The sequence below is a fragment of the Panthera uncia genome, chromosome B1, assembly GCF_023721935.1.
Source record: "Panthera uncia isolate 11264 chromosome B1, Puncia_PCG_1.0, whole genome shotgun sequence".
Lineage (NCBI taxonomy): Eukaryota > Metazoa > Chordata > Mammalia > Carnivora > Felidae > Panthera > Panthera uncia.
In genome coordinates, this window is record NC_064811.1 from 185,154,908 (window position 1) to 185,182,650 (window position 27,743).

The 27,743-nt window shown below is 44.8% G+C and overlaps 2 protein-coding genes across 2 annotated transcripts; one reads left to right on the forward strand and one right to left on the reverse strand.

Moving 5' to 3' along the window:
• Positions 1–5,627: 5,627 nt before the first annotated feature.
• Positions 5,628–9,630, reverse strand: SLC25A4 (solute carrier family 25 member 4). Its single transcript, XM_049632602.1, has 4 exons — positions 9,393–9,630; positions 7,579–8,065; positions 6,915–7,055; positions 5,628–6,077 (listed from the first exon to the last, which is right to left on the reverse strand). The coding sequence occupies exons 1-4, from the start codon at positions 9,501–9,503 to the stop codon at positions 5,920–5,922; spliced, it is 897 nt and encodes a 298-aa protein (XP_049488559.1). The 5' UTR covers positions 9,504–9,630; the 3' UTR covers positions 5,628–5,919.
• LOC125922511 (collagen alpha-2(I) chain-like) lies at positions 9,502–27,728 on the forward strand. Its single transcript, XM_049630092.1, has 5 exons — positions 9,502–9,893; positions 14,729–14,786; positions 19,538–20,256; positions 26,610–26,705; positions 27,279–27,728. Exons 1-4 carry the CDS (start codon positions 9,502–9,504, stop codon positions 26,668–26,670), a joined length of 1,230 nt encoding a protein of 409 aa, XP_049486049.1. The 3' UTR covers positions 26,671–26,705; positions 27,279–27,728.
• The last annotated feature ends 15 nt before the right edge of the window (positions 27,729–27,743 follow it).

The following is a 27,743-nucleotide window of genomic DNA, read 5'->3' on the forward strand; positions in this document are numbered from 1 at the left end:
CTGGGTAAGATTTAGAGTTTTCCAGAGTGAGTGTACCAGTTTTCTCTCCAGCCAGAAGTATATTAGTTCCTGTTGTCCCATAGCCTCGCTAATATAACCAGTTAGGTGTGTATATAGTGTTATGCCATGATTTACTCGCACTACTTTGATGACTAATAAGATTGAACACTTTCATGTTTATTGGCCATTGGGCTATCTTTTGTGAAGTCCCTTTTCTCAGTTTTTTGCCTGTTTTCCTATAGGTTGAATGTCATTTTCTTGTTGATTTGTAAGAATTATGTGTTCTGGATACAATACAGTCCCAGTGTGAGGTATACTGCAAATATTTTCTCCCAGTCTGGCTTGCTTTTTCACTATAAATGATGTCTGTGAACAGAAGTGCTTAATTTTACTTCAGTCCACTTTATCAGTCTTTTATAGTTAGTGCTCTTTTAAAATGTTGGATTTTATGAAATTTTCATTTAACCAAACACATGAAGATATTCTGCTCTATTATTTTCCAAAAGTTTGACCTTTCACATTTAAAATAAAAAATTTTTCAATGTTTATTTTTGAGAGAGAGAGAGAGAGAGGCAGAGAGAGAGAAAGAGACATAGAATCCAAGGCAGGCTCCAGGCTGTCGGCACAGAGCCTGACGCGGGGCCCAAACTCATGGACTGCGGGATCATCACCTGAGCCCCAGTCAGACACTCAACTGACTGAGCCACCCAGGTGCTCCTTACATTTCACTTTTAGTCATGCAGTTCATTTGGCATTGTTGTCTCTTTTTCAAGAAAGAATTCTGTTACCTTAATTATTGGCTTCCAGCTTTATTCTTTAGGTTTAATTTGCCATTATTTTTCTAATTCCTCGAAATGGATGTGTAGTTCACTGATGTTCAGGCTTGGTTTTTTTTTTTTTTTTTTTTTTTTTTTTTTTAAGTAAACTCTGTGCCCAATGTGGGGCTTGAACTCACAACCCCAGATCAAGAGTCACATGCTTTTCTGAGTCAGCCAGGTGCCCACAGCCTTTTTTATTTTCATTAAGTTCAAAATATTTTTGAGTTTCCATTGTGATTTCTACTCTTTAACCCATGAGCTCTTTAGAATATATTTTTATTTATTTATTTATCTATTTAAGATAGAGTGCACAGGCGCACAAGTGGAGGAGGGGCAGAGGACGAGGGGGGAGAGAGAGACAGAGACAGAGAGACTGAGAGACTGAGAATCTTAAGAAGGCTCCGTGCCCAGCTCAGAGACCAACATGTGGCGGGGTTCCATCGCACAAACTGTGAGCTCATGACCTGAGCCAAAATCAAAAGTCAGTGTCTTAACTGACTGAGCCACCCAGGTGCTCCTAGAATATATTTTTAATAGGATGTTTTAAAGTTACGTTTGTGTTTTTGGTTTATATGAAAAATTGTAGAAAGATCTTAAAACTCTACATCAGGGGTCTGCAAGTTTAAAGCCTCTGAGCCAGCCAGGTTTAAAAGGCTTTTACCTTTTTAAATGTTTTTTTATTAATCAGAAGAATATTTGTAACGTGAATATTATGCAATTCACATTTCAGCGTGTGTACATAACTTTTATGGAACACAGCCATGGTTATTCATTTTCTCGTCCAAGGCTGCTTTTGCAATACAGCAAAGCCAATGTGTCAAAGACCATCTGGCCAACAAAGCCTAAAATATTTACTGCCTTGTCTTTCAGAGAAAGAGTTTGTTGACCCCTGCTCTGAATGGTGTTTTCTTCCAGACAGGATTTACTTTTGCTTCTGGCAGGCAGCAGGGTGCTCGAAGTCGCAAATCGCATTAAAACAGAGATTGAATCGGCATCAGTGACTGCAGGCTTCCAGTTCCCTTATTGTCACAGTGTCACCCTTCGGGGGTCCCAGTCCAAATGGGTGTTTATCTAGGGCTCCCCTTTCTTGGAAGGCCCTGAGTTCTGGTTTTTGTCCCTTTTCCCTCAAGAGGTCTTTCAAATTGTTTCTAGTTCCTCAGCACTGCAGCTATGTTTTCCACAATTTGAAGATACTCCATGGGGTAAACTGACCCCCAAATACTAGGCTCACTTCTTTGGGTTCAGATCTTGGCATTGGCCCCGTAATATCACATGCCTTGTTAGTTCTCCAGTGACTTTGAGCAGATTTTTATTTTAAATATTAGTTTGAATCCCTTTTCTAGTAGTTTTCAGAGGGAGCATTGGTTTGCACTTACCTAGTCTGCCAATATGGAAACCTTTATAAACCACAAACTCACTTGTTTTTGAAGAAAATTCTTAGATCTTATGGTGAAACTGACAAATGAGTTGTGCCGATCTTGAACCTGAAGGTGTTTGGCCCGCTGTCTAATGAAGCAGCCCAATTTTCTTTTCCCCCACTGTGTCCTTTCCAGGGTTGGGGATGGTGATTAACATGATCCTATTGTCTTTTCATACCCATGACAGAAGCCTGAGGGTGAGCCTAGCCTCTTCCCTCTGGCTTCTTTTAACCAGCACTCCAAGCCCCTTCTTAGCCCTGCTGTTATGTTACTCTTCTGTTTCCGCTACTATCTCCTTGTCCCCCAAGTCATTGTCTACACTGCTGCCAAAGTGCTGCAATGGAAATTTGATCATGTCACTTCCCTGCACAAAAAGCTCAGCGGCTCTTTTTTTTTTTTCAAGTAGGCTCCACATCCAACAAGGGGCTTGAACTCTAGAGCCTGAGATTGGGTCACGTGCTCTACCACCTGAGCCACCCAGGTGTCCCCCTTCAGTGGCTCTTTATAGATTGTTGTGTATATATCATGCCTGAAGGAAGCTTAGCCAACACACATATTTTCTCCATAAGGAACATCACTGCCTTCTTGTACTTAGGAACCCAAGACATCACTTCAGTACTGTGCTGGGGGGCCATTTTAAACAGTGAAATCATCGACAAAACACAGAAATGTAAAGGCCTCTTTCTTAAGATTATGACAGCTGAAACTAGAGGGCAGATCCTATCTGGCCTTGTTTGACCCGTTTTTCGCCACTCGGTGCATACCCAAGAATGAACACAGAGAGGTTAGAAATAGAATTTTAAGACGAGGCCAGTTTGCAAATACATGATCTTTGATGAGGGTCAACTACTTTATCATGGATTGATTAAAAACTGACACTCAAGAGAAACAAAACAAAACAAAACTAAAAGGAAGTCATGGCATGAACTTTGTAAAAATGTATTTTTAAAGACTTGAAAATTGAATGTAAGGCAGCCAGAAATTTCCATCCATTATATGCCCCCACATGCTTGTCCAAGCCTTGCTATGCATGTTCAGGATTCCCCCAAACTGGAGGACTTGCCCTTCCCCAGATATTCTGTTGGTTCTTTGTGGGTTTTAGGTGCATGTTTTCCTCATTCTTGCATTCAACAAACACTAAACAGTGTCTGTTCCCAGGCACCCTTCGGGGCTCCAGGCACGTGGCAGCGAAAAAAATAAAGATCACTGCCCTTGGAGAGCTTCCATTCCCTCCTAGCCCTGCACGTTGTAGGTGTTTGTAAATTTTGCCTCAGCACAAGCCGTGCTGCGTTATTTTATACAAAGTAAAATGGAAAGGAAACAGTTGAGATTTAAACACAGAACAGTTGAGGCAAGTTTGTAAATGTTACCATCATGGGCTAACCTCTGTCATCTTCCATGGTTTTTCTCCTAGACTCAAAATATAAAATAAGGTGGCTAAAAAGAAGATGCCTATAGGTGAGCCTGTAAAGGAGAAAATACATTAAAAAGGAAAAGTGCTTTTTTTTTGGCACTGGGGCGTGGGTGGTAGGTAAAAGGAGGGCTGCATTTAGGGAGGAAGTTTTGCAGGAAAGGGGGCTAGTAAGAAATTCCTGGGGGCAGGACACTCAATTCTGAGTTGTTAGTTTAATGTAAACCCTTTTCATCTTCTCAGACTTTCAAGTGTGACAGCTTTGCCCAGTGACAGTGCAGTGAGAGGATTTGTAAAGACAGGATGTCCCCAACCAGATGACAGCAATTCTGACAGAGGCTTAGTTCTGGGAGTTCCTGGTGAATGGAGTAGCTGGAAGGAGGAACTGAGTCAGTGTGCTCTGGCTCTTCTCTTTAAGCAGATCTCCTTTCCCCCAGGGCAGTAGAGAGAACTTTAGCAAAAAAAGAGGGGGGAGGGGGGCGGAGCTGACATCTGGGTCACGTGCAGAAGGCAGATAACGTGTTACTATTTAATAAATGGGATTCCTCTTCTCCATTTCCCGTCCCATGCCAGGGAGGACCCAGTTAAAAACTGGAAAACAATTTCAGTCCTTGGTTGGTCTATGAAGACTCACTGATCATTCCTTGCTTTCAGTTCCCAGCTGTGTTTCATGGCTCCTCCGTCACCTAGTCTTAGGTTTCAAAATACTGCAAGGGCTGCTGGCCTTACTTGAAGATAACACTCCACAAAAGTATCTGCCCTACTAGCCTGGCCTGATCAGCACCAGAATTTGGACCATTCATATCCTAAGGATGAAAACAACATGAGGATAACGTATCCAGAAGGCCCCTAACGCTACATGTTTGTGACCTGGCCTTGAAATGGGATCGAGAGACTTTCTTTGTAGTTCCTTAGCCTGTTTCCACCGGCATAGATATCCACTACACTAGGACAGATGTAACCTTGGCTACCGTGGCAAAACAAGCAGTGAGTTTTTCTCCTTGGGAGGGAAGAGTGAGTAGGCACAAGAGCTTGGGAAGGAGGGTAAAGAACAGAAGGTGCAGAGGCGCACCCCCCTCAAACCACCCCCCAGGAAAGATACACGAGACGTGTGCCTGCCTTCCAAGCTTGGCCTAGGACGCAGGGACTGGTTTCCAATGAATGGCTAACAAGCTAGAGCTGCATCAACTATTTGGACTTCAGAACCAAAAGTACTTTCCAACTGGAAATTGTCCTGACTTTTCTCTTGCTCACCAATTTATGAGAGTCAAATGCAAAACTGTCTTTGCCTCCAGGTCTTGCTAAGTTGTCACAGAGAAGACTGCTGGCGGGTCCTTTCTATACCCGTGTATCTAACTCTAGCTGTTTTCTTTCAGGCCCGCATCTCCTGCCACTCCCCACATTTCATCTGCCCCCTTCTAGTCCTACTCAACCAAGATTATAGTAGACATTACGTTATTTAGTAATGGCCATTTCACTCCTCTCCCTACCCGCATTTAAGCTTCTTTCAGAATGAATTCCCGTTTCTTCCACAGAGCCTAACAGGTATTAAATACTAACCTGTTAACTGACTCTCCATGAATGGTGTCCGCTTGTGAGACTGAAGCATCACCGTTCTCTAAAGGCACTAAGACAGAACATTCCCTAATCTCACAAAATTCTTGAAACTGCTCAGTGTACCCTCAGAGTCCCCGCAAATTGCACGAAAGCACATAAAATAAGGTGGGATTACGAAAGCTATGATCCATGCCACCATGTTGGAGCCTCAAGCACCATGGTATGAGGTAAGACAGAAAGTGCATAAACGTAAAGTGTGAAAGCCCAACTTGAAGCATTGTAGGTACTCACAAGATACACAGTATGATATCTGACATTCAGAAGCTGGGCCACAGAGTTATAAATGAGTCCTGCTAAAAGATCTGCATTGCTGGTCTTATTTTTAAATCCACACAGCAGTTAGTAAGAACTCAGTAAAACAAGGTGTGTTAAGTGGTCTTTATTGGGGTGTCACATTAGGTTATCTTCTTCATTATCAGTTCTTCAGTTAATTATACAAGTATGATAAGTTATTTCATATCTGACGTGGGAATTTAAATGTAAAATAAATACAAAATACATCTGTGGTTTAATGAACACTCAATGAAGCATTTTTTTCTGAGGTATTCCTTTCAGTCTGGTTTTATCCCAGATCTATCTTTTTTTACTTCCCATAGGAAAAGTCTATTAAACCACACAATGGATCTGGAACCAATGAACTTGAGTTTTGATTACATTAGACGTATTTTTTGATCTCATCATACAATACCAATACGAAAGCTCCGCCCATGCCTCTCAACACATTGGACCAGGCACCTTTGAAGAAAGCCTTGGCTCCTTCATCTTTTGCAATCTTCCTCCAGCAGTCCACCGTCCCAGTGTACATAATATCCGCTGTGGAAACAAATGTCGGTAAGGGCTCCAGAATTCTGGAGGAAAGAGGCTTTTCCTCTGAAAGACATCTGCACAGTTAGAAAAGTCAGTCACTTCAGCTCTAGGCATCCTGCTAAGCACCCCCTTCCTTGCATAACTAGCAGGCAGCATCTTTTGTCAAGCCCACTCCTTCAACCCAAGATCAAGTGAAGAACTGGGGCGGTTAACCAGCTCACCCACACGTGGTCAAGCTGTACAATCAGGGCATCGGGTGGAGCGGGAAGTATTAAGCTAGATGGTCCCCTTTTTTATGGGTGAGAAAACAGGTGGAGTCTCAGATTCTGCTGCCCAAGAGGACACCGTTAAAAGAGACACAGCTATTAAGCTGAACCATATGGCACTAAGGTTTGACTTTTTGACCTCAAAAATGGCAATTTCCTATGTTTCGATCTATGGCAGCCAAAACCGCTCCAGGCCATCTCACCCAACAAAAACATCCTCTCCCACTAACACCTATAGTAGCAAGATGACAGAAGCAAGAATTATTTTGAAATAAACGAATTAATTCATTTTCTGTGTTTCTGTACCCAGGCCCTAAGGGAAAAGGGCCTAAGGCCTCTATAATACTAGTCGAGTCACATCTCGACATCTCATTTTTGATGTTCTTATCCCTTTGATAGAAGCAAATTCTATTCTCTAAAGGACCAGCTGACCGTGCGAGGGGGGACTGATCGTAAGTTTTCTTTCCTAAGTCCTTATCACATCATTTTAACAAGGAGAATAGTGAAGACTGGAAGGAGCACTGACTGGTGTTCTCCTTGGGCAGAGAAATAAGAGGCCCACAGGTGTCAAGCTTACCCCCTTTCCGGCCAGACTGCATCATCATCCTACGGCGGACAGTGTCAAAGGGGTAGGACACCAGCCCCGCGACCGCTGTCACGCTCTGGGCAATCATCCAGCTCACAATAATGTGCACATTCTTGGGGTCAGGCAACATCCCTGTGTGCAGAGGCAAGAAGCCAAATGGCTATGAAGTGATTTCTCTCAGCAGCTCAGCAAAAAGCAGGAAGGGATGGAGAAGAGGCTACCATGCCTCCAACTCCATGCCCTACCCTTCTGGAAGGACCTGACCTTTGTGGGGCGCCTCACAAATAACCAGGCAGCCAGCCAAAGCTGGGGGCTGCCCTCGGGATCCAGGGAACCCCGAGTTCTGCCCAAGGAACAGGGCATATGAAGGAGGTCCCCGAGTTCCAAGTCGTGAGTGACAGAGCTGTGGCAAGGGGGAAGCAGGCTCCCCTTCTCCCTCTCTGAGTAACTCCAGGCCAGAGTTTATTTCAGTAGAGGACAAGGAGAGCCCTTTAGCCATTTATCCACACCGTACCACCTCATTCAGAAGCTTCAGTTTAGCCCAGGGGCTAGGGGAGAAAAAACCCAAGATTAATAAATAGAAGGTCCTCTGTGAGTGACAGACCCCTAGGGACCTTCCTCCTCCCCACTCCGCACCCCGAGGCCCCTCTCTCACCCTTGGCAGTATCATAAACTCCAAAGTAGGCAGCTCTGTAGATAATGATGCCCTGGACAGAGACGCTGAAACCCTGGTAGAGACCCTTCAGGCCATCAGACTTGAAGATCTTGGTGAGACAGTCGCCCAGACCACTGAACTCACGCTGGGCAGCACCCTTGCCCACGTCGGCAGCCAACCTGGTCCTAGCAAAGTCCAGTGGGTAGACAAAGCAGAGGGAGGTGGCCCCAGCTGCCCCACCGGAAGCCAGGTTACCGGCAAAGTAGCGCCAGAATTGCTTATGCCGGTCCACGCCCCCCAGGAAGATCTGCTTGTACTTGTCCTTGAAGGCGAAGTTGAGAGCTTGGGTGGGGAAGTAACGGATCACGTTGGCCAGGTTACCCCTCCAGAAGGAGAGAAAGCCCTGCTCCTTGGGGATTCTCACCACACAATCAATGATCCCTTTGTACTGCTTCTCAGCACTGATCTGTTTGCTGGCATGCTGGACCTGTGGGGGGAGGAGAGGGGAGGGCGGAAGGAATTGGGTGAGGACGGCCAGAGCAGGGGGCAAGGGGGGGGCGGAATGGAAAGAGGATAGGAGGAAAATGAATGCTTACCACTCCCTGATTTTCTTTCTTAAATAAATGGGGAAATCAGATATCAAGTCCAAATAAATATGTCGGCTAGTTGGATAACAAGCCAAAAAAATCCAATATTGCCCCACTTACCAGGGCATTTGAGAGAAACGGTTCTTCCCCAAATAAACTGAAAATATTTCATTGTAAACAGAGTCATGTATGCACTACATTTTCCCTAGGTTCCAGAACTGTATTGGGGGCTCAAAGGGAGGTAAAGGGCCCTGCCCTAAAGGGCCCCTGCTCTAATTTAACAGACAGGATGGGCAGGAGCTAATGATTCTTCAATTTCACGGAGTCTCCCTGGAGACCAGGATCTCTGAGTACTAGATGCTCTAACAGAAGAAGGAGAATAAATCCACCAGATATTAGAGCGTGAAAAATTTCAAGCAGATTATGCAAGTAACTAATTATTGAGGGGTCTGTTGCTGTTTGCAAGTGAGCAATTTGTTGGGGTTTTTCTTTATGATAATTTTGACTCCCAAACCGAGGAGGCCCAGTTTCTCATTGAGGGGCCCTTGCCTTCGGGGCAAGTAGAGAAAAACACGATGGAGATGATGATAAACCAGAGATCAGGCTGCAGAGGAAAAGATTTGGGGACAGGGTAAGACAATCTGAATTTACTCTAAAAACTGCTACTTAATCTGTCAAAACCTGTTTCTTCCGCTGCGAAACCGGGGAGAAAATTCCTTACAGAGGTTATGCAAAGATAAATAATATATATGTCAGCCTACAGCGTTAGTGCGTGGGTCACAGTAAGCTGGCTTTTGAGTAACAATTATTTTGAGGTTTTTTTATTGTAGACGGTGGATGCACGGGGGAAAAGGTGCAACGAACACTGAAAATCAAAAGGTGAGGCCGACCTATGAGGCCTAAGCGGAGCGTCAGTGCCGTCCCAGGAGCAGGATCTGGCTGGCGGTAACCCACTCGGGGTGGCTTTCCATATATAGACACCCGAACGCAGGGCGCCACCCGACACCAGGAATCTGCTACTGACGCTGGACCTGTCTCTACGCAGAGGGCACCTTCCCCTTCCAGTAGGCCGGGCGGCGGGGCCTGTGGCCTAGCACAGATTTGCGGCGGCCGGCCCGGTCCCCGCGCCCGCGGGCCCCCGCGCCGCTGCAGCTCGCCCGCGCCCCGCGCGCCCCGCCGGGCCCGCACCAGGCTGGCCGCGCCGCGCCGCGCCCGCGCCGTCCTTACCTGCAGCAGCAGTTTGACCCTCTCGATTGGGGCGACCGCGGTCTTGGACACGGCAGCGGCGACGCCGCCGGCCAGGAAATCCTTCAGGAAGCTCAAGGCGTGATCAGTCATGGTGACTGCCGGGCGCACACAGCCTCCGGGAGCCGCGCTCTCGCTCTCGCCTCCGCCCGGCCAGGCACGGCCGCCCGCTCTCCGTCCCTTGGCGACGCGAAGGGGCCGCTCGCGTCGCCCCGCAGCCCTCCTTATATCCCCCGCCCAGTCTCTCGCGAGAGGAGGAGGGACCCTGGGGCCGTGCGCGCCGTGCGCATTGGCTGGGCAGGTGCCTGGACACCCCCTCGCCGTCCCCCTCCTCGGCAGAGGGCAACCGGGGCGAAGGCGCTTCCGGGAGGCAGGGGTGGGCCGGGGGCTGTGCCTTCGGCTTGGGACGTTTAAAGGGCAAATTCATGTTATCTGTCCCGGCGAGCGGAGGGAACACCGTGTCTCCGCAGCATGTGGGCCGCTGTATTTATAGCACAAGGAGGCTTAGGCTGGGGCCGACCTGGGGACCGACGCCTCCAGCAGGGCTTGCTTTAACCTCGGGCCTGCACGGGACCCCCTCCTGGCCAAGGGATTTCAGGCTGGGTTTTTTTCCCCCCCCTTCCTCCTAACGGTTTCCCTCACCAGGCTCACTGCTTGGATTTGGGCCCCTTCGGAGTTGTGTGCTCTCGAAAATAAATCAAGATCCTCCAAAATAAATGCTAACGTCGCTTGATGCTGTGATTACCTCATAATCTGGCAACCTGCCGAATCCCCTCTTCCCTCCATTCAGTCATTCAGTCGTTGATCCTACCATGAAATACTTACGTCCTGGCATTCAATGCCACCAGGAAAGGTCGAGTGCAGGGGGGACTCCAAGAACGGGGGCCTTACAGGACACTTCTTTTGAAAATCCCTTAAGGGCTTAATGTGCTGTTTTGCTGTCAACGGAATCTCAGGACATTTTCTGGGCAGAATGTTCTCAAGGCAGCTGTCGGCTTCTTGAGGGTCACTGCTGTTAGCCTTTCCATTGGAGTTGCTGGGTGAGTGTGGTATGGAGTAAGAGAAGGTCGAATCCTTGACTGTATTTGCCCCCTTTTTAATAGGCACCTGGGACATATGCTCTCTAGTCTTAGGAAACTGATTGCAACTTCGTGTCGGGTTGTTGGGTTTTTTTTTAATGTATTACTATGAACTTTGATTTTCCTACTTTTTTTTTTTTGTAGGCCATTCATATAATCATGCAGGTTTTCAAATACAGCTGTTCCTTCCCCTAGAATGATTGCAATTGGCTTTTAACTGTAAACGCTCCACTCAGGTTTCTTCCCATGTTTGTACATTTGACAAAGTTTATGCATTTTTTCACAAGCTTGCTGATGAATGCAGACCTCATGTTAGGTAATTGAACTCAGCTGTGTGACGCCCTGGGTATGGAAACTTCAGCAGAGAGAGGTCACTGGTTGGGTGCCGGGACCACAAAGGGTATGCATTTATCTGAGGTCGGGCAGGCAAGAGTCCAGAAATCTAGGTGAGCAGTATGAAGGCTAGCCAATGCACGCTTACCAAGGTCAGAGCAGGCAGAAGGTTAAGAATTCAGCATAAACGGAAAAGCCATTTATGCGTTCATTCAACAGTCACGAGCATTTATCGTGTACCAGGAACAAAGTTTGGCCCTGTGCATTCGCTATGAGATGGTTCAGTCTCCCAAGAAACTAACAGTTTAGCAGTGGACATATTTATCCCTTGTTGAGCTTTATTTGGTACAGCTTCACATACAGATTTTCATGGATCAACAAAATGCACATGATAGTGTACTGGGTTCCATTCTGCTAACTAACATTGAGCAGTTGCCTAAACCATTTTCCTTATGCGTTAGAGATGTTTCTTATTTTCACTATGAAAAATAATGCTGTTACATACTTGCACAAAGTTCATTTTCCCCTTTGTGATTTTTCCTTCTCTTTTCTCTTTCCTAAAGTGGAACAGATTAAATGCCTTAAAAGATTTTTAGCTCTTGCTACATATTGAGAAGTTCCTCTTCAGAAATAATGCAGCCCGCCGGCAGGGTCAATGGGTTATGGATCCTCCTCCAACACTGTCTTAAAAAAAAAAAAAGCATCTTTTAGTTATTTGTGCCATTTAATTAGTTCTAATTTGCACATCTTTGCTATGGAACTGCCCATACTCCATGTGATTCCATTTAGTTTGTCAGGGTTTTCCTTTTGTAAAAATTTTTTTTTAATTAAAAACTTTTTAACCTTTTTTTTTTACTTTATTTATTTATTTATTTATTTTTTAATTTACATCCAAGTTAGTTAACATACAGTGCAATAATGATCTCAGCAGTAGATTCCATAATGCCCCTTACCCATTTAGCCCATCCCCCCTCCCACACCCCCTCCAGGAACCCTCTGTTTGTTCTCCATTTTTATGAGTCTCTTATGCTTTGTCCCCCTCCCTGTTTTTATATTATTTTTGCTTCCCTTTTGTGTAAGTTTTTAATCTTCGGTGACTGCCTATGGCGTGAAAGCAGAGTATGTATCTGTATTTATAATTCTTTATATATTTGGAGCAATAAATATGTGTTGAGCAGTGTTCATTTTGTTTTCTTTTGATACTTAAAAAAATTGTTTTAGTGTTTATTTTTGAGAGAGAGAGACAGAGGGTGAGCAGGAGAGGGGCTGAGAGAGAGGGAGACACAGAATCCCAAGCAGGCTGCAGGCTCTGAGCTGTCAGCACAGAGCCCTACATGGAGCTTGAACCCATGAACTGTGAGATCGTGACATCCAACGTCGGATGCTTAACCGACTGAGCCACCCAGGCGCTTTGATTTACTTTTTTTTTCTTTTGATACTTTTTATTACATTGATCTAACAGTGCTATATATTTAAATACAAGCAGATCCCTGTTACAATGATATACTTCATGTTCTGATATAAATGTATCTCTTTCGCAGATTATCTGTCCTACTAGCCTATTTCCTTCTACTTCTTTTGATCTCATCTCATACTGTACCATTCTCAGGTATCCCAACACTAAATCTTAAGTAGTTATCTCCTTTTCTCCATTATTTGTCTTAGATTACTAATGCTAGTTTGTCATATATGAAGTTCTTAAGTAGTTTTAATGAATGAAATCACCACATCGTGACTTATTTATTTGATCACCGATCTTCAAAAAGATAAGACAACTTATATGTGATTCTACAACCACTTAAAAAACAGAAAGTTTTGTCTGCCTATATGTCTGGATTTGTCTTTCCTCTCAAGGTATTCAATTATTTAAATATCACTAGACAATTTTTAATAGATATTAAAATGAAATATTAACATATTCACTCAGGAAGTATTATCATCTTTTTACACTTGATTTTACTAGTCACAGTTTTTTATGTTTTCTAAATGGAAGGTATCGCATTTCTCCTTGGCTTCTGTCCAATTATCCCGTCGTGTCAGGTGACCTATAGCTGGAATCCTTGACAAGAGGTTTTCCACGGAAATTCCTACACTGTCCTCTCCCTCCACGGGCTTTCTCAGAAAAGAGAGGCCTCAGATGTCCTCAGGAGCATGAGCTGCCCACGATCACAAGATCAATGTATCACTTACACAGGCAGGGCAGAGAATGGCACCCAGCAGAACATGTGTCCACCTGCCAGTCCCAGCACTCTGTGGCTTTCTGCCAGCATGAGAATGGCCAAGGTATCTAGGAGATAAGAGAGACAACTCTGCCTTCAAATGTGGCATAGAGTCCTGGAGGCTGGCGGGTGGGGGGACAGGGCTATATAGAAATGAGAGCAAGGTATTGAGCCAGTCTCTTTTGAATTTGAATTTGAATTTGAATTTTTAAATTCATGTTTATTTATTTTATTTTGAGAGATAGAGAGAGAGTGAGCATGAGCAGGGGAGGGGCAGAGAGAGAAAGAGAGAGAGAGAGAGGGATAGAGAGAATCCCAAGCAGGCTCTGCACCATAAGCACAGAGCCCCCCGTGGAGCTCGATCTCACGAACTGTGAGATCATAACCTGTGCCAAAATCAGGAGTTGGAAGCTTAACCAACTGAGCCACCCAGGCGCCCCATCTTTTTGGCTTTTTTTTAGTGGAAACTTTAAGGAATCTTTGATATTTTACCAGACTTGGAATAGAGAACGGGAGCTGCTAAAGAGGAAAAGGTACAGGAAATAAAGAAAAACACTTAAGGGTTTGCTGATCGTGGTGATAATGCAATGCCCGTGTGTAGGTATATATCTAAAACTGTTAATAATTAGTACATACCATTACTATTTGTTAATGGTAAATTTCCCCATTAAGCAAAGAGGAATTAATTCTGAGAACTTATTGTTTTGATGGCATAAGACCACATATAAATTTCTGAATTTCACTCAAAAGTATTCACACTGATGCATTGCTTCCAAAAAGGCAAAAGAAAAGAAATGCAATATTTCTCTGCCATTCTTGCTCATTAGCTTATCAAGTGAGAACAATGCCTTAATTAACAAATCCTTTATAACCAGGTGCCATTAGAGTAAAGTCCTTATCAAAGCACACACACACACACACACACACACACACACCACATACCTTTGTAAGTAGTGGGTATTCCTACAAAATGCTTCAACTACTAGTCCCTATTGTAGCTAATGCCAGGGAAAATTATGAAACTACAACAATGTGTCTTTTTTTTTTTTTTTTTTTAACCCACTGTTCATTCTAGAAGCTTTTTACCCTTTAGTGGTCCACTCCTTAGGGTATGCGTTTTCCTCCTACTCTCCCACACCAAAATAGAAATGATCGGAACCATTAGCACCCAATTGATTCACTCATTCATTTACTTTTTTTCTTTTTTCATCTCTCAACAAACGTTATCGGATCCTCACTTCAGACACCCAAAACTTTGTAGGGTACTGGTGATATGAAAATCAGAAAGGTAAGAGTGTGGTGTCTACAAGGCCATTCCAGTGCAGGGGGTGACAGGGTCCAACGAGGGCTCCGGTTGTCTTCCCAGGTGAATAACTTTCAATGTGGCACCTCAGAGTTTGTGTTTTTAACGGCGTATGAATGCTTCTGAAACAAAAAGCTTTGCTAGAAAGATTTTAGGCACCATTATTTAAAGGCTATGATTTCTGGGGGCAGAGGAGCCCCTGAATCATAAAATAAATAAATGGTCAGAGGGACTTGTTTTCCTGGAAAGCCCTTATCCCTGGAGAGTTCGCTCCCTGGGCTGCCGGAGGCAGGGGAGCCTGGCACCCCACTCCCCAACTAACACAGGCAGATCCCCTCCTTCCTAAAGAAAATTCCATAACTTCTCTCCCATTCATAATCTTAGCACCCCTCCTTACTTTCTCCAAGACTCCAACAAGCATGTTCGGTATTTTATGGCGCAAGTAAGCTTAATTGTATGGATAGTAATAACGCCTCCGACTATAAGTATCTATCTACCTTCCATGTGGACACTTCTCGTTTCGGACTTGCATTCTCTGTGAATAAAGCCATTATTCACTGGGAGTTGCCTTGATTGATTTTTAAGTACGTCTTGAACTGGCTTCCCTAGTAGTTAGTGTTTCATACAACCTACCAACTGTGTTTTTTAAAAGTTTTTGTTTGAGTAACCTCCACACCCAACGTGGGGCTTGAATTCGTGACTCCAAGATCAAGAGTCGCTCACTATTCCTACAGAGTCAGCCAGGCACCTCCCCCCCCGCCCCTTACAAATCATTTATTTTTTATTTTTATTTTTTTAACGTTTATTTATTTTTGGGACAGAGAGAGACAGAGCATGAACGGGGGAGGGGCAGAGAGAGAGGGAGACACAGAATCGGAAGCAGGCTCCAGGCTCTGAGCCATCAGCCCAGAGCCGGACGCGGGGCTCGAACTCACGGACCGCGAGACCGTGACCTGAGCTGAAGTCGGACTCTTAACCGACTGAGTCACCCAGGCACCCCCGACAAATCATTTTTAAAAACATTTCAGTGAATTCTGTCTCTGACCTGTATACTAAAATGGCATGCCATCTTTTTTATGATTTAGGGGCTCATCTGCTTTCACTTCATCAACAGGACAATCCCTGTTACTATTAAAATCAATGTTATCAGAGAGGCCATTTTTGCTCTGTACTGTTGAATAACAATATTTTGCTATTTTAACGCATAAGGGTTTTCCCCCCTATATGCTTCTTTTAGCCCATGACCCTTTTCTCATGCAGATAGATAGATATTCTGTGTTGTTGCCTCAGAAAAAAGAAAACACTCAGAAAGCAGAGAGAAAATAAAAACAATTCTTGGCATTAGAATTTCCAAAAGAAGAGAAAGATTTCAAGTATAAACAGTAGATTTGGGAGAATACCTAAAGGAAAGTGAATTTTCCTGCCCACCCCATCCTTCTAAAGAGTATATCAAATTTTCCCAAGCCTGGGGAGAAAGGAGGTTATGTTAGAGAGGAAGCAAGGAGCAAGATGTTAGTGGGGGTCCTTGAGAAACAGGGGCTCTGTACTCTCCCCCGCAGCTCAGAGAGGCATCAAGAAGCAGGAGAGAAAAGGCCGGGTGATGTTTTAGTACGCACGTCTATCCAAGTAGCATAAGGGAGGAGGTGAACAAATCCCAGCCCCTAGCAGTCGGTTAAGCCTCCGACTTCGGCTCAGGTCATGACCTCGCGGTCCGTGAGTTGCAGCCCCGCATTGGGCTCTGTGCTGACAGCTCAGAGCCTGGAGCCTGTTTCCAATTCTTTGTCTCCCTCTTTCTCTGACCCTCCCCCGTTCATGCTCTGTCTCTCTCTGTCTCAAAAATAAATAAACGTTAAAAAAAAAAAATTATACAAATCCCAGCCCCTGTAGGTTAGTCTCCCAGTGTGAAGGGCCCCAGATAGCCCCCATGAAGTTTCTCCTGCCCCAGGAGGTGTGGGAGCAGCAGAATAACATTTTGTACCCAAGGACAACAAGGTTAGCTGAAAACAAGCCAGACCTGAAGAGCTTCATGGTTGGAAATGAGGCAAATGTCGAGTGACCTTGATGGAGCAGTGACTGAAGACCAGAGGCGATAAGGACCTGGCCTCTGATGCCAGCATGGATAGGTGAAGATCAGACCATATGCTCCCCCCTTCCTACCCTTAGTACTCCAGAAATCCCTGGAATTTAGATGTAAATCATTGCAAAAAGGGGAGAGAGAAGGGGACCCCAATTGTTTTCACCACTTGGCAGTATGGAGTCTCTTAATAGAGATTAAGTTGCCTCATACAGTTGAGTTTCTAGGCCAGTATTTGTACTTGCTATAGTATTTTCTTAGTTTTAAAAGAAAATATATTGAAGACATATCACAATTTTGGAAATTCTTTACTGTTGCTTGTTCCATCAAGCACATTTATTTAAGAAGGAGATACAGACTTAATTGACAGAAAGTGAGAGAGAGAGAGAGAATGGCGGTGGAGGGACTTCAGGGCTAGAACTATAGTTATAGAAAACTACAGTTCTCCTTTTGAAGTTCTATGAAACTCCAGCTTATGCATTATTTAAATGGCTAAACTAAATAGGTACAACTTACTCTTGGAGCATATATGTTCCATGATACCGTCAACATAATAGTTGTTCCGTAAATGCTGTTGAATGAATAAGAAATGATGTGCCTCGATTTCTAGTGCAATAGTTCTCAACTTTTGCAGAAGCGGAGCACATGTAACCCGCCATAATTTTTGTGGAGCACTATGAAATATAGGCATATGGAATTTCGTCATATAAAGTAGGAGTAATTATACTAGCAGAAATATGATTGTAATAATGGTCTGCCATATAAAACTCACAGCCACTTTAATAGTTGGCTTATCAATCTCTCCTTGTAGCTCTAGCAAATTTCCCTTTACGTATTTTAGGCTTTAATTTTAAAGGCATACAAGATTTGAATTGTTATACTTTCCTGCTATATTTAACTTTTTATCATTAAGTTGTGGTCCTTTTTATCTGCAGTGATGTTTTTGCCTTAAAGTCTTTTCCCTCTAAAGGAACAGGGCAATACCTGCTGTCATTTGGTCTGCATTTTCCTAGTTTATCTTTTTCTAACCCTTTACTCTGAGTTCAGAGTATTTTATTTATTTCAGAGTTCTGTGTGTTTTATGTGTGTTCCCTGTAAAGTTCTATATGTTATTTTTTTCCTTAAAAAACAAAGTTAATACTTTTATTCTTTTAGCTAGAGAGTTTGGATCCATTTCCACTTATCATGACAACTGATATGTTTTAAATTTTATATTGAAGTAATTGTAGATTCAAAGGAAGTTGCAAAGAAACTAGTATTCATATTTAAAATTTTTATTTCTGTCACTTTATTTTATGCTTTCTATTCGTCTTCCTTCTGAACGCTTTTGAAAGTCAACATTTACATTACTTACTTTCCATGACTATCCTACATCAACCATTTTATGTGTTTCTGAGTTACTTATTAAGGTATTCATAACACCATCATTGTTATTAATTACTTGGGTGGCTATTATTTTGTCAGGTTTCAAGATTGCCAAGTTTCCTTTCTTAGCTTATTTTGGCACTGGGAGTCTCTTGGGACCATGAGGCAGGTTATTCACTGCTATGGGAAGCACTAAAGTCAAGGTGACAAGGAATTGACCCAGCCATCAAATACACATAGCTTGCCATGGAGAAGTTGTGCTCTGGGATAAAATGATTGAATTTCATAACATTTTTCAACGTGGCCACTAGGGGGAGATCACATGTAGCTATTCTCAAAAGAGTACCTATTCGAGGTCTCCAATTTTTACTAAAAACCTGTCAATAGTTCACTAAGGAGAAACTAAGGGGAAAAAAACCCTCCCTACTTTTAAAAAGGCATGCAAGTGAAGTCTCAAAATAGTAGGCAAAAATAATGAAGTCAAAGCAGTGACTGTCATACGGGAAAAGAAAGCAAGACCCAAGTACGTGCCTGCCAGAAGAAATGCACTGTGCACACAGGATACAAATAGGTTAAAAAATAAAAAGATAGGGAAAGGTGTAACAGAGAGAGTGTTATCAGGAATGAAAAAGATCATTTTATAAGGAGAAAGGGGTTGGTGTCTCAAGAGGACATAACAATTCTGTATGTTTAAACACAGAGCTTGAAGATACATGAAACAAAAATTGATATAATTGCAAGGAGAAATAGATAAATCCACAATTAGGGTTTGGGAATCCAACATCTCTGTATTCATTTCCTAGGGCTGCTGTAACACATTTCCACAAACTGGGTGTTTTAACACAGCAGAACTTTATTCTCTCACAGTTCTGGAAGCTAAAAATCCAATATTAAGGTTTAGCAGAATAAAAGATCAGTGTACAAAAATTAACTGTATTTCTTTTTTTTTTTTTTTTTTTTTAATTCTTAAGTGTTTATTTATCTCTGAGAGGGAGAGAGACAGAGAGACAGAGAGAGACAGAGTACCAGCAGGGGAGAGGCAGAGAGGGGAGAGGCAGAGAGGGGAGAGGCAGAGAGAAAGAGGGAGATACAGAATCCCAAGCAGGCTCCAGGCTCCGAGCTGTCATCACAGAGCCCGAGCCAGGGCTCCAACGCACAAACCCGGGGACCATGACCTAAGCCGAAGTCGGATGCTCAACCGACTGAGCCACCCAGGCGCCCCAACTGGATTTCTCTCTACTGGCAAAAAACACTTGGAAATTGAATTAAGAAATAACATTTACAATAGCATCAAATTTTTACTAAATTTACAAAAACATGAGATATTTAGGAATAAATTTGACAAAATAGGTCCAATACAACGCTGATCAAAGTCTGCGCAAGCTCTTTGGGGGGGCAGAAATTGACAAACGGATTCTAAAATTTACGTGGAAATGCAAAGAACATAGGATGCTAGCAGACTCTCCTGGTAAGGAAAAGATCTCTTTATCCTAATCTTCCGGAAGACGCTGTGTAGACAGGTACACGGTAGTTTTTGTTTTGAGGAAACAGAGACAGCTAGGGGAGGCGGTAGAAAGGGTTTCTGCCTCGGGACCCGCTGCCTAACTCTCCGTCAAGCTTGACTGTTATTTTTCTGATTTATCCAGAGGGGAGCGCAGTGCTTTGTCTTAATACAGAAAGAACGTAGCTACCTGCAGATTCATTCCTTTCTTGCAGGTACCCTCTCCTGCCAGGCCCATTCTTAGGGCTGAGAGAACCCGGACCTCCGTGCGTCGGCAGGCGCCCCAGGCGCAGTCCCCCACCCGGGCCACCGACCCCGCTGCGCCACCGCTGCGCCCTGCGGCGCCTCCGGGGGTAGCTCGGGCCCTGCGGCGGCACACACTCCCCGGGGCGCGGCGGCGGTCGGTCTCCTCCGCTCAGCCCCGCGCCGCCCGCGTTCGAGAGCTCTTCCCTCGGCTTCCGGAGACGCGCCGCGGGGAGGCCCTGCCGCGTGCCGGGACACAAGTCTCCGGGGACAGCGGCCCAGGCTGCGCGGCTGCGGTGGCGCAGACGAGGGCCCTGGACTCGGGGCGGCGGCGGTCGAGGGCAGGCCGGCAGGGGCGCCGGCTCTGATCAGAGCCCTCTGCATTCTCGGTGCCCCCTTCTCAAGCCGCAGCACCCCCAAACCGCCGCCGCGGCAACCCCGAAAGCGGGGCGCGGCCTCGCGCGGGTCCTCCCGGCCGCCGGGTGGGACCGGGCGCGCCCCCTTCCCGCCGGGGACGGTCGCCCTCCGGCTCCGCGGGGAGAGACGACGTCCCGGGAGAGCCCTCCCGGCGCCTCACCCGCCCCAGAGGCGCCTTCGTTCGCTTTGTGAGTCCGCCGCTCCGAAGGCCTCCCGCCTCCCGCAGACTGAGTTCAGCGACCGCTTCGCGTGGCTGCCCGGACTCCGCCCTCGGCCTGGGTGGGCGCGTTCGGTTCTCCCGGCCGAGCCGAGGTAGGCGCCCTTTCCTCCCTCCGGAGAGCGACTCTCTGGGCTGCGCGGAGGCCCGTCCGACCTCCCCCCGGCTGGGGGGGGGGGGACTGGGGCCAGTCCCCCCCCCCACCCCCGGGGCCTGCGCGCTCAGCCTTCGCGGGGGTGCAGCCGTTTAAAGCCCCACCGTTCGCCTGGGTGGCTCAGTGGGTTCAGGCTCAGGTCAGGACCTCACGGTGCGTGGGTTCGAGCCCCGCAGTGGAGGTTCAGTGTCTCCCTCTCGCTCTCTGCTCCTCCCCCACGCTCGCTCGCGCTCTCCCCCCAAAAATAAACGTTAAAAGTGAAAAACAAAACAAACAGCCGCACCATTCCTACGTGAGTTTGGTTCATTCAGCAAAGTTTCGTCCTCGCTCCCTGCCTCCTTCCTGTCTTTTTTTAACCATCGCGAACTGTGCTTGACAAGAAGGAAACAAAAATGGCTAAGCCCCTGACCCTGCCTTCAGGGAGCCTACAGTGTAACTCAATGTATCTCCTTTGAAGGATGTCTGCGTTTCAGGGCTCCTGTGTCACTGCGAACTGAAAGGCTCCTTTATCTCCCCACCCACCCTTCCATTGGAGAATTGACCTCCTTCTTGGTTTGTGGGACTTCCAGGCGTTACTTTCTTGCTTGGAGGCCTTTAGGACGTCTCCCTGCTTCCCACAGAATAAAGGCCTAATGCCTCCGCTCCTGGCAGGTGTTCAAAGCCCTCTCACCCCCTCCCGGATCTCCAGCCCCATGTAGCTTGCACATGAACTGCCGCGTGGACCCCTGGTTTCTTGCATCAAACTATTCGTCCGCTTGAATTCTTTTCCTTCCTTCCTAGCCACCCAATTTGACTTAATTCCTCCTTCTCAACGAAGCGTCCTAAACTGCCTGTTAGAACTGATCTCTCCCTGCTCGGTTTCCCCGTCGCCTTTTTGGTCTACTCTGATGTCTACCGCAGTGCTGTTGTTAAGTCACCTGTCTGACCCCAGGCTCCGGTGCGAGGCCCTGGAGGACAGTGGCCACATCTTTGCTGCGCTCAAGCAGATCTTGTAAGAATGCTTGCTACTTACCGAAGTGACGTTGCAGGAATGCACTAAGCCTGCAAATCGGCACAATCTAGGAAACCAGGTTGTCTCCAACTGTGTCTCCCTACCACCGGGATCATAAAATGGGCACTTTGCAATTCCCCACTCAATCCGATCCGTGCGTGAAGCCTATCTGCATCAGTTAAGCCCACAAAATAATCTTTGAGGGCCCCAGCTAGGACATGGGATCTGTCTACACCAGCCACGTTGAACTGGTCAAGAAGAGAACAGACATGTGGCCCTTGGCGTTGTGCTGGGACCAAGCCGAAGCCACTACAGTTGGCTCTGTCTCTCCTTACCCTGCAAGAGGTAACGGAAAACAATCGATTTAAGTTTCTGGTTGTAGAATGCTCAGTGATCCGCAGCATTAATCTTTATTAACGTATAGAAACCAGCTTTTCTAATTGTGTAACACTTGGTCATTATAAAGGTCTCTCACTTTATTACATTTCGTGTCATGCTCACAAATTACTCCACGAGGCAAGTTATTATCTTTGTTTCATGCAGATGTAAACCAAAGCCGTGATGGCGAGTAGCTTTGCCCAAGCTTTGCACACAACTGGAAGGCAGCAGGCCTCCTAATTCCTTATTTCATGCCCTCTCCCGTGCTGGGGGCAACGTAGATATTCCTACAAAGTATTGTGCATGCAGCCATCAAAATATACACAAAGCTACTCGACCTATTATTCAGGTGATTTTTCAGGTGAAGAAAGGAAAGAAGCACAGGATTTGGAGATTCTGTTGTAACTAAGTTATTTTTCTTTTGTGTAGTTTGAAATATCTGTCAAAATGTTTCAGAGTTCCTTGGGGCGCCTGGGTGGCTCAGTCGGTTGAGCATCCGGCTCTTGATTTGGGTTCAGGTCATGATCCAGGGTCGTGAGATTGAGCCCCGTGTGGAGCCTGCTTGAGATTCTCTCTCACTCTCTCTCTCTCTCTCTCTCTCACTCTCTCTCTCTCTCTTTCTGCCCCTCTCCCCTGCTTGCACACACTTTCTTTCTCTCTCAAATAAAAAAAATGCATATTTATATAAATATAAATTTGAGTTCCATTTTAAAAGTGATGAATATAATTTAGAGGCAATAGCTCACCCAAATCCTAACTACCAAGTGTCACTTTTGAAGTCAGTTCCTGGAAACAACTCTCTCTAGACTTACGGAACAATGCCATTTGTATAAACTCAGCCATATGAAAATGATGATATTTGACTGATTTTGGCCTACAAAACTGCAGTTTCATGTGGTTTCACCCAATGGACATATCAGTTTTTTTTAATATACACTCTTGACCAGGTTTTTTTTTTTTTTCCCCTACATATTTATTTCTCTTGGGGGGGTAGGGTGGAGATATCACTCTGACCTGTCCTAAGAAATTTTTTTTGGTGAGAGGAGCCCTCAGTAATATAAGAAGTCTTTTCTTTTTTTAATTTTTTTAAAATGTTTATTTATTTTTGAGACAGAGAGAGACAGAGCATGAATGGGGGAGGGTCAGAGAGAGAGGGAGACACAGAATCTGAAACAGCCTCCAGGCTCTGAGCCATCAGCCCAGAGCCCAATGCGGGGCTCGAACTCACGGACCGTGAGATCGTGACCTGAGCCGAAGTCAGATGCTTAACCGACTGAGCCACCCAGGAGCCCCGAAAAGCCTTTTCATTTTGTGCCTCTCCTTTCCAAGAGGTGCACGTACTGTCCTTCATGCTTGTTACAGGTGGTTACAGGCACGAGCAGCCAGCACAGAGCTCGTACTCGATCCTTAACATATTAATTGAACTGTCTTCCAGCTGAAGTTCGTTTATGTTTTATAACCTGAAAACAAACGAAACTAAGGGATCATGAAATCTCTTCCACTCTTCCTGCCCCCTCATCATGCACACACATCATAGTTTCCTCTGGTTTCGCTGATGTCTGGTGGTTATCAACGCAGCTTCCTTTCAGGGGATCCTTTGAACAGAAGCAATAAAATAAATTGCCCAGATGAATTCACCATGTTGTGCTTTTCTCTCTAAGTAGCAAAGTGCAAGTTAGTAAAAACAATTAATTGTTCAACCTCATAAATAGTTTTAATAAAGACTAAGTCCCCCAAAAAACAGAAAAGTGTCCTCCTGCATGTGACGATACAGTTTAGTATTTGAATTGTGTCTTGGCAACTCGAGGACATTGCTTCCCCTCCTTGTCTGTGAAATCTGAATATCTGTGAAGCACCTCATGCTAGTGTGTGTGTGTGTGTGTGTGTGTGTGTGCGCGTGTGTATAATTAATACGTGTAAAATACAGGCTTTGGGTAAAGGTTAGTGTCTTCTTGCCTCTTTCCTTCTATGTCTCTCTTATGTATGGCTAATTCTACCCATATCTTGCTCAGTGTGTGTGTAGTTAGTCTGTGAGTTAAAAGCTTGATAGCGAGAAATGCTTTCATTACCCAAGTAAGATAGGACGGGTATGTATTATCCTTATTTTTTCTGATGGGGAAGCTGCGAACAGAGATGGTAAATAATTTGCATAAGGAGAAAATAGAAAACTATATAAAACACTAGCCCTGTTCAGAAATGCGGTAACAGTAACAAATGCACCAAATATCTACTACGGATTCGATTACATAGTATCTGGTGAGTTCTAGAAGCCAAATACAAACAATGTGCCTGGATGGTACAGTTACCCACTTCACAGGCCTCGTGGTCAAGATGTTTCAACCATGACCAGATGCCTGACTAATAGGAAATGCAACAAACCTGAAGTCTATTTTATTCAACAGTGGAGGGGCACCTGGGTGGCTCAGTTGGTTAGTGTCCGACTTTGGCTGAAATCATGGTCTCGCGGTTCCTCTCTGGTCCTCTCCGGCTCATGCTCTGTCTCCCTCTGTCTCTCAATAATAAAGGTTAAAACAATTTTTTAAATAAAATAAAAACACTGGAAAAAAGAATAGCAGAAGGGAAGAAGGAACTAATATTTGGGTTGAACACCTCCTATGCACCATAACATGTGCCAAATTACACATTACATCTTTTAAATTTCATAATTCTGTGAGGTGGGCACCTCCATTCTATAGTTAACAAAGCTGAGGCTCAGAGAGGTTAAATAACTGCCCCCAAATAATTCAGTCAATAAGAAGTAGAATTAGTTTCAAGTTCATATCTTGGCACTCTTATACGTTGTTGGGGAAGGTACTTTTGTCAAGAAGGTTAAATATTTTCTTTGATTCAATTATTCTACTAATGTAATTTTAAGAAGATAATTGAGAATACAGAGAAAAGCTGGTTGTGTAAAATTCCTCATTAGAGAGTTATTCATAATAGACAGAACTTGGAATGACTCTAACAACCAACATTCGGGAAGTGGCTAAATAAACAGTAAAGTGTGGAACTTTCACTTGAAGGAATATTACACAGCCAGTAAAATAGCCCTCCCCCCAAAGTTTGTAATCACATGAGAAAGGTTCATATAATAAGGTTAAGTGAAAAGAACAAGATATTAGGATCTATCTATCTGCATAAAACTCTATAATAATAACCTCAACTGTTAATAATACACACAGAAAAAACAGGAATGCTAACACCAAAATGTTAGCAGCGATGATCTTTGGGCAGTATATTTATATTAATTACTTTTCTCCTTCCTTTAATTAAATTAGTTCTTATTTTTAAAATATTAACACTTTTCTGTAAGGATTGCAAATTGTGTCTGGGCCCGGCTGAGAGAAAGAGCTTCCAAAATGGTATAGGGCATAAGGGGCTAGGACCTGTCTCTGTAGTTTCCTGCTGACATTCTCAGAAGGTACTCAGATCATTAAAGACTCAAAGTAGGTCCTCCTGGCTCTTATGCCGGGCAAGATGACCAAGCTCCTGAGGGGAGGAGAAGTGGTGGTGGTGGGGGAGGGGGGTGGTTTGGAAACCTGGCAAGGATTTAATGTTGATCCATTAAAAAAAAAAAAAAAAAAGCAAGCCAACGAGACCAGTCAGGAGCTGAAGTCACACTCAAGCACTTAGGGTATATTGCCTCACTCTGCTTGAAAAGTATATTTCTCAGACTCTAAAAGGGCCAAAGCTCCTTGACTGTGCTGGAGGCGGGTGGGTTCCATGAAGGAGGGTGGAGAGAAATTCTTTCACATTTTCACCTAGCCCTGCCGTGTCCGTCCCCTCCTCTCTACGCCACCACTTGTCAGCTCTCACCTAGGTTATGTCAATAACTCCCAGCTATTTGCCTGCCTCTGGCCTGGCTCTTTGCTAGGCCAGTGACTTCGCTGTAGCCAAAGCCATCTTTCTGTGACATCAACCTGATTTTGCTTCTCCGCTGCTCCTCCTTCTGTGGTGCTCCCCAGCTTTGGGGGTAAGAAGCAGTTCCTTACCTGCTTTTCTTCCTGTGGCTGCTACTTAAGGTCTCTGTCAACCTGATCCCACCCACCTCTCTGGCCTCGTTTCTCTCCAGTCTCTCTCCACACCTCCCTGCATCTTCCACCGCAGCCCTACGGATTCACCCGCAATCCCCTGCAACGCTTTCTCTCACTTTCTTCTTCAGCTGTTTCCTGATGTGACTTCTGTCCAACTCCCTACCGCCTGCTCACTCCCATTTGCAGACACACACACACACACAGACACACACACACTTTTTGCCCAGTCAACTGCTGAACTGCTGTTCCTCCTTCAAAATTCACCCCAAGATTGTCTTTTCTGGGTAACCTTCCCTGACACCCATTCTTCGCCCCAACCCTTCATCCTGATTCAAGTGGCTGGTATTAGGATCCTACAAGCTTCTGTACTCTGCTCTCAGCACTAATCATGATATACTCAGCTGTCTCCAACTAGACCAACATTCTTTTTGTTTTTTAATTTTTTCAATGTTTATGTATTTTTTGGGGGAGAGAGAGAGAGAGCGAGTTGGGGAGGGCTAGAGAGAGAGGGAGACACAGAAGCTGAAGCAGGCTCCAGCCTCTGAGCTGTCAGCACAGAGCCCAACATGGGGCTTGAACTCACGAACTGTTAAGATCATGACCTGAACCCAAGTCGGATGCTTAACCGACTGAGCCACCTAAGCGCCCCTAGACCAACATTCTTGATGCAGAGACCATGTCTTAATGACCTTTGGATCCCCAGTGTTTGCAAAGCATTCAGTTCTCAATAAATTTTTATTGAATTTCTGAATTATTTACATAGGATCTGGAAGGAGGAGAGTTTGAGGTAATACCATTTCTATGCTGGACACAAATCCCAATCCCGTCTGTGATCAACAATGCCAGCCTTTCTTCTTTGCTTATCACCATATCTTATTTTTGTTCCTATAGATTCTTTAATGCTTACAGAGATGTGCTTCTCATGGTGTTATCTCAATTTCTGAGGAGATAGATCAGTCCCAAGGAGCATCAACAGCCCCTGCACAGGTATGTCACCTGGCATAGGGCCTTTGACGAGGACAGGTCATTCAGTCCACACAGAACCAGAGCACAGGTAGGGTGGACTGAGGGTTGTGTAGTGGGGGGAACACTGGAGGCTGGTTCAGCTGGGCAAGCATCAGAGGGATTAGGAATGCTTCCCTGCTGTCAGGCTTTCTTTCTGTCTTCTGCAGTCCCATTTCTACCGTAGGAAAACACAAAGCCCAATCCTGCCATATAAGCAAGCAGGATTATAATCACACACGTACATATACACACAACATATATATTTATGAAGAAATTGCTCTTTGACTGGTAATCCTGTTTCAAAGTCTTCTGTCCTCATTTTACTTTTTAATTTAAATTACTAGTTCTCTTCCATACCCACTTGGATAAAATCATAAAATTCAAAACAACACTTTAAAAGCTACAACGTAATGTCTGAGCTAAAAGGGGTAAAAGTTTTGGGAAGGGACCTGGTTTTTATGTCTGCTGGAATAGAAGTCTGATCTTATGTTTGTATATCAGATATGTCTCAATGTTTCGCCTTTTCCTTTCCCTTATGTTCTTAATTTCTTACAGGCTGAAACTCCAAGACTAGATCATGATAAGTTTCGACGAGTTCTACACAGCAGCTCAGGAACCCATTCCTTCAGAAATTCCTACCTGGTTTGACCCAGAAGGCAGGGGGCGCTGATGACACCCTCACAGGTCCATACTGACCTCAAAGGAAAGCCCTCAAAAGGTGGACACTTCTCTCTGCTCTTGGCCTGATGAACAAATCAGTGCATGCCTCTAACCCATGCATGCAAGCAAACTAAAAATGTCCAAGAGCTCATATCAGAATTTATATGGTTAATTGTTTTACCGGAGACATTTGTTTTGGACGTGCATGATTTTATTGGTTATTTCTTCTCTCTTTCACATTAACAACCTAAATAATACAGTTCAAAGGACCAAGACCCTGGGAGTCTATATAGAGGTATCTGTAGTGGAATGTATTTCACATTTTAACCAACCCATTGTTCCTTTTGTTAAAAACAGGTT

Excerpts from the sequence above, each read along its gene's own strand:
- LOC125922511 (XM_049630092.1), top strand. The coding sequence starts at position 9,502 with ATGGTGACTGCCGGGCGCACACAGCCTCCGGGAGCCGCGCTCTCGCTC. Across the intron at positions 9,894-14,728 it reads TCCGCAGCATGTGGGCCGCT|CACCCCTCCTTACTTTCTCC; the intron begins GTATTTATAGCA and ends TCATAATCTTAG. Across the intron at positions 14,787-19,537 it reads TTCGGTATTTTATGGCGCAA|AACCCGGACCTCCGTGCGTC; the intron begins GTAAGCTTAATT and ends TAGGGCTGAGAG.
- SLC25A4 (XM_049632602.1), bottom strand. The coding sequence starts at position 9,503 with ATGACTGATCACGCCTTGAGCTTCCTGAAGGATTTCCTGGCCGGCGGC. Across the intron at positions 7,056-7,578 it reads AGTTTATGATACTGCCAAGG|GGATGTTGCCTGACCCCAAG; the intron begins GTGAGAGAGGGG and ends CTCTGCACACAG. Across the intron at positions 6,078-6,914 it reads GCAGTCTGGCCGGAAAGGGG|CGGATATTATGTACACTGGG; the intron begins GTAAGCTTGACA and ends TTGTTTCCACAG.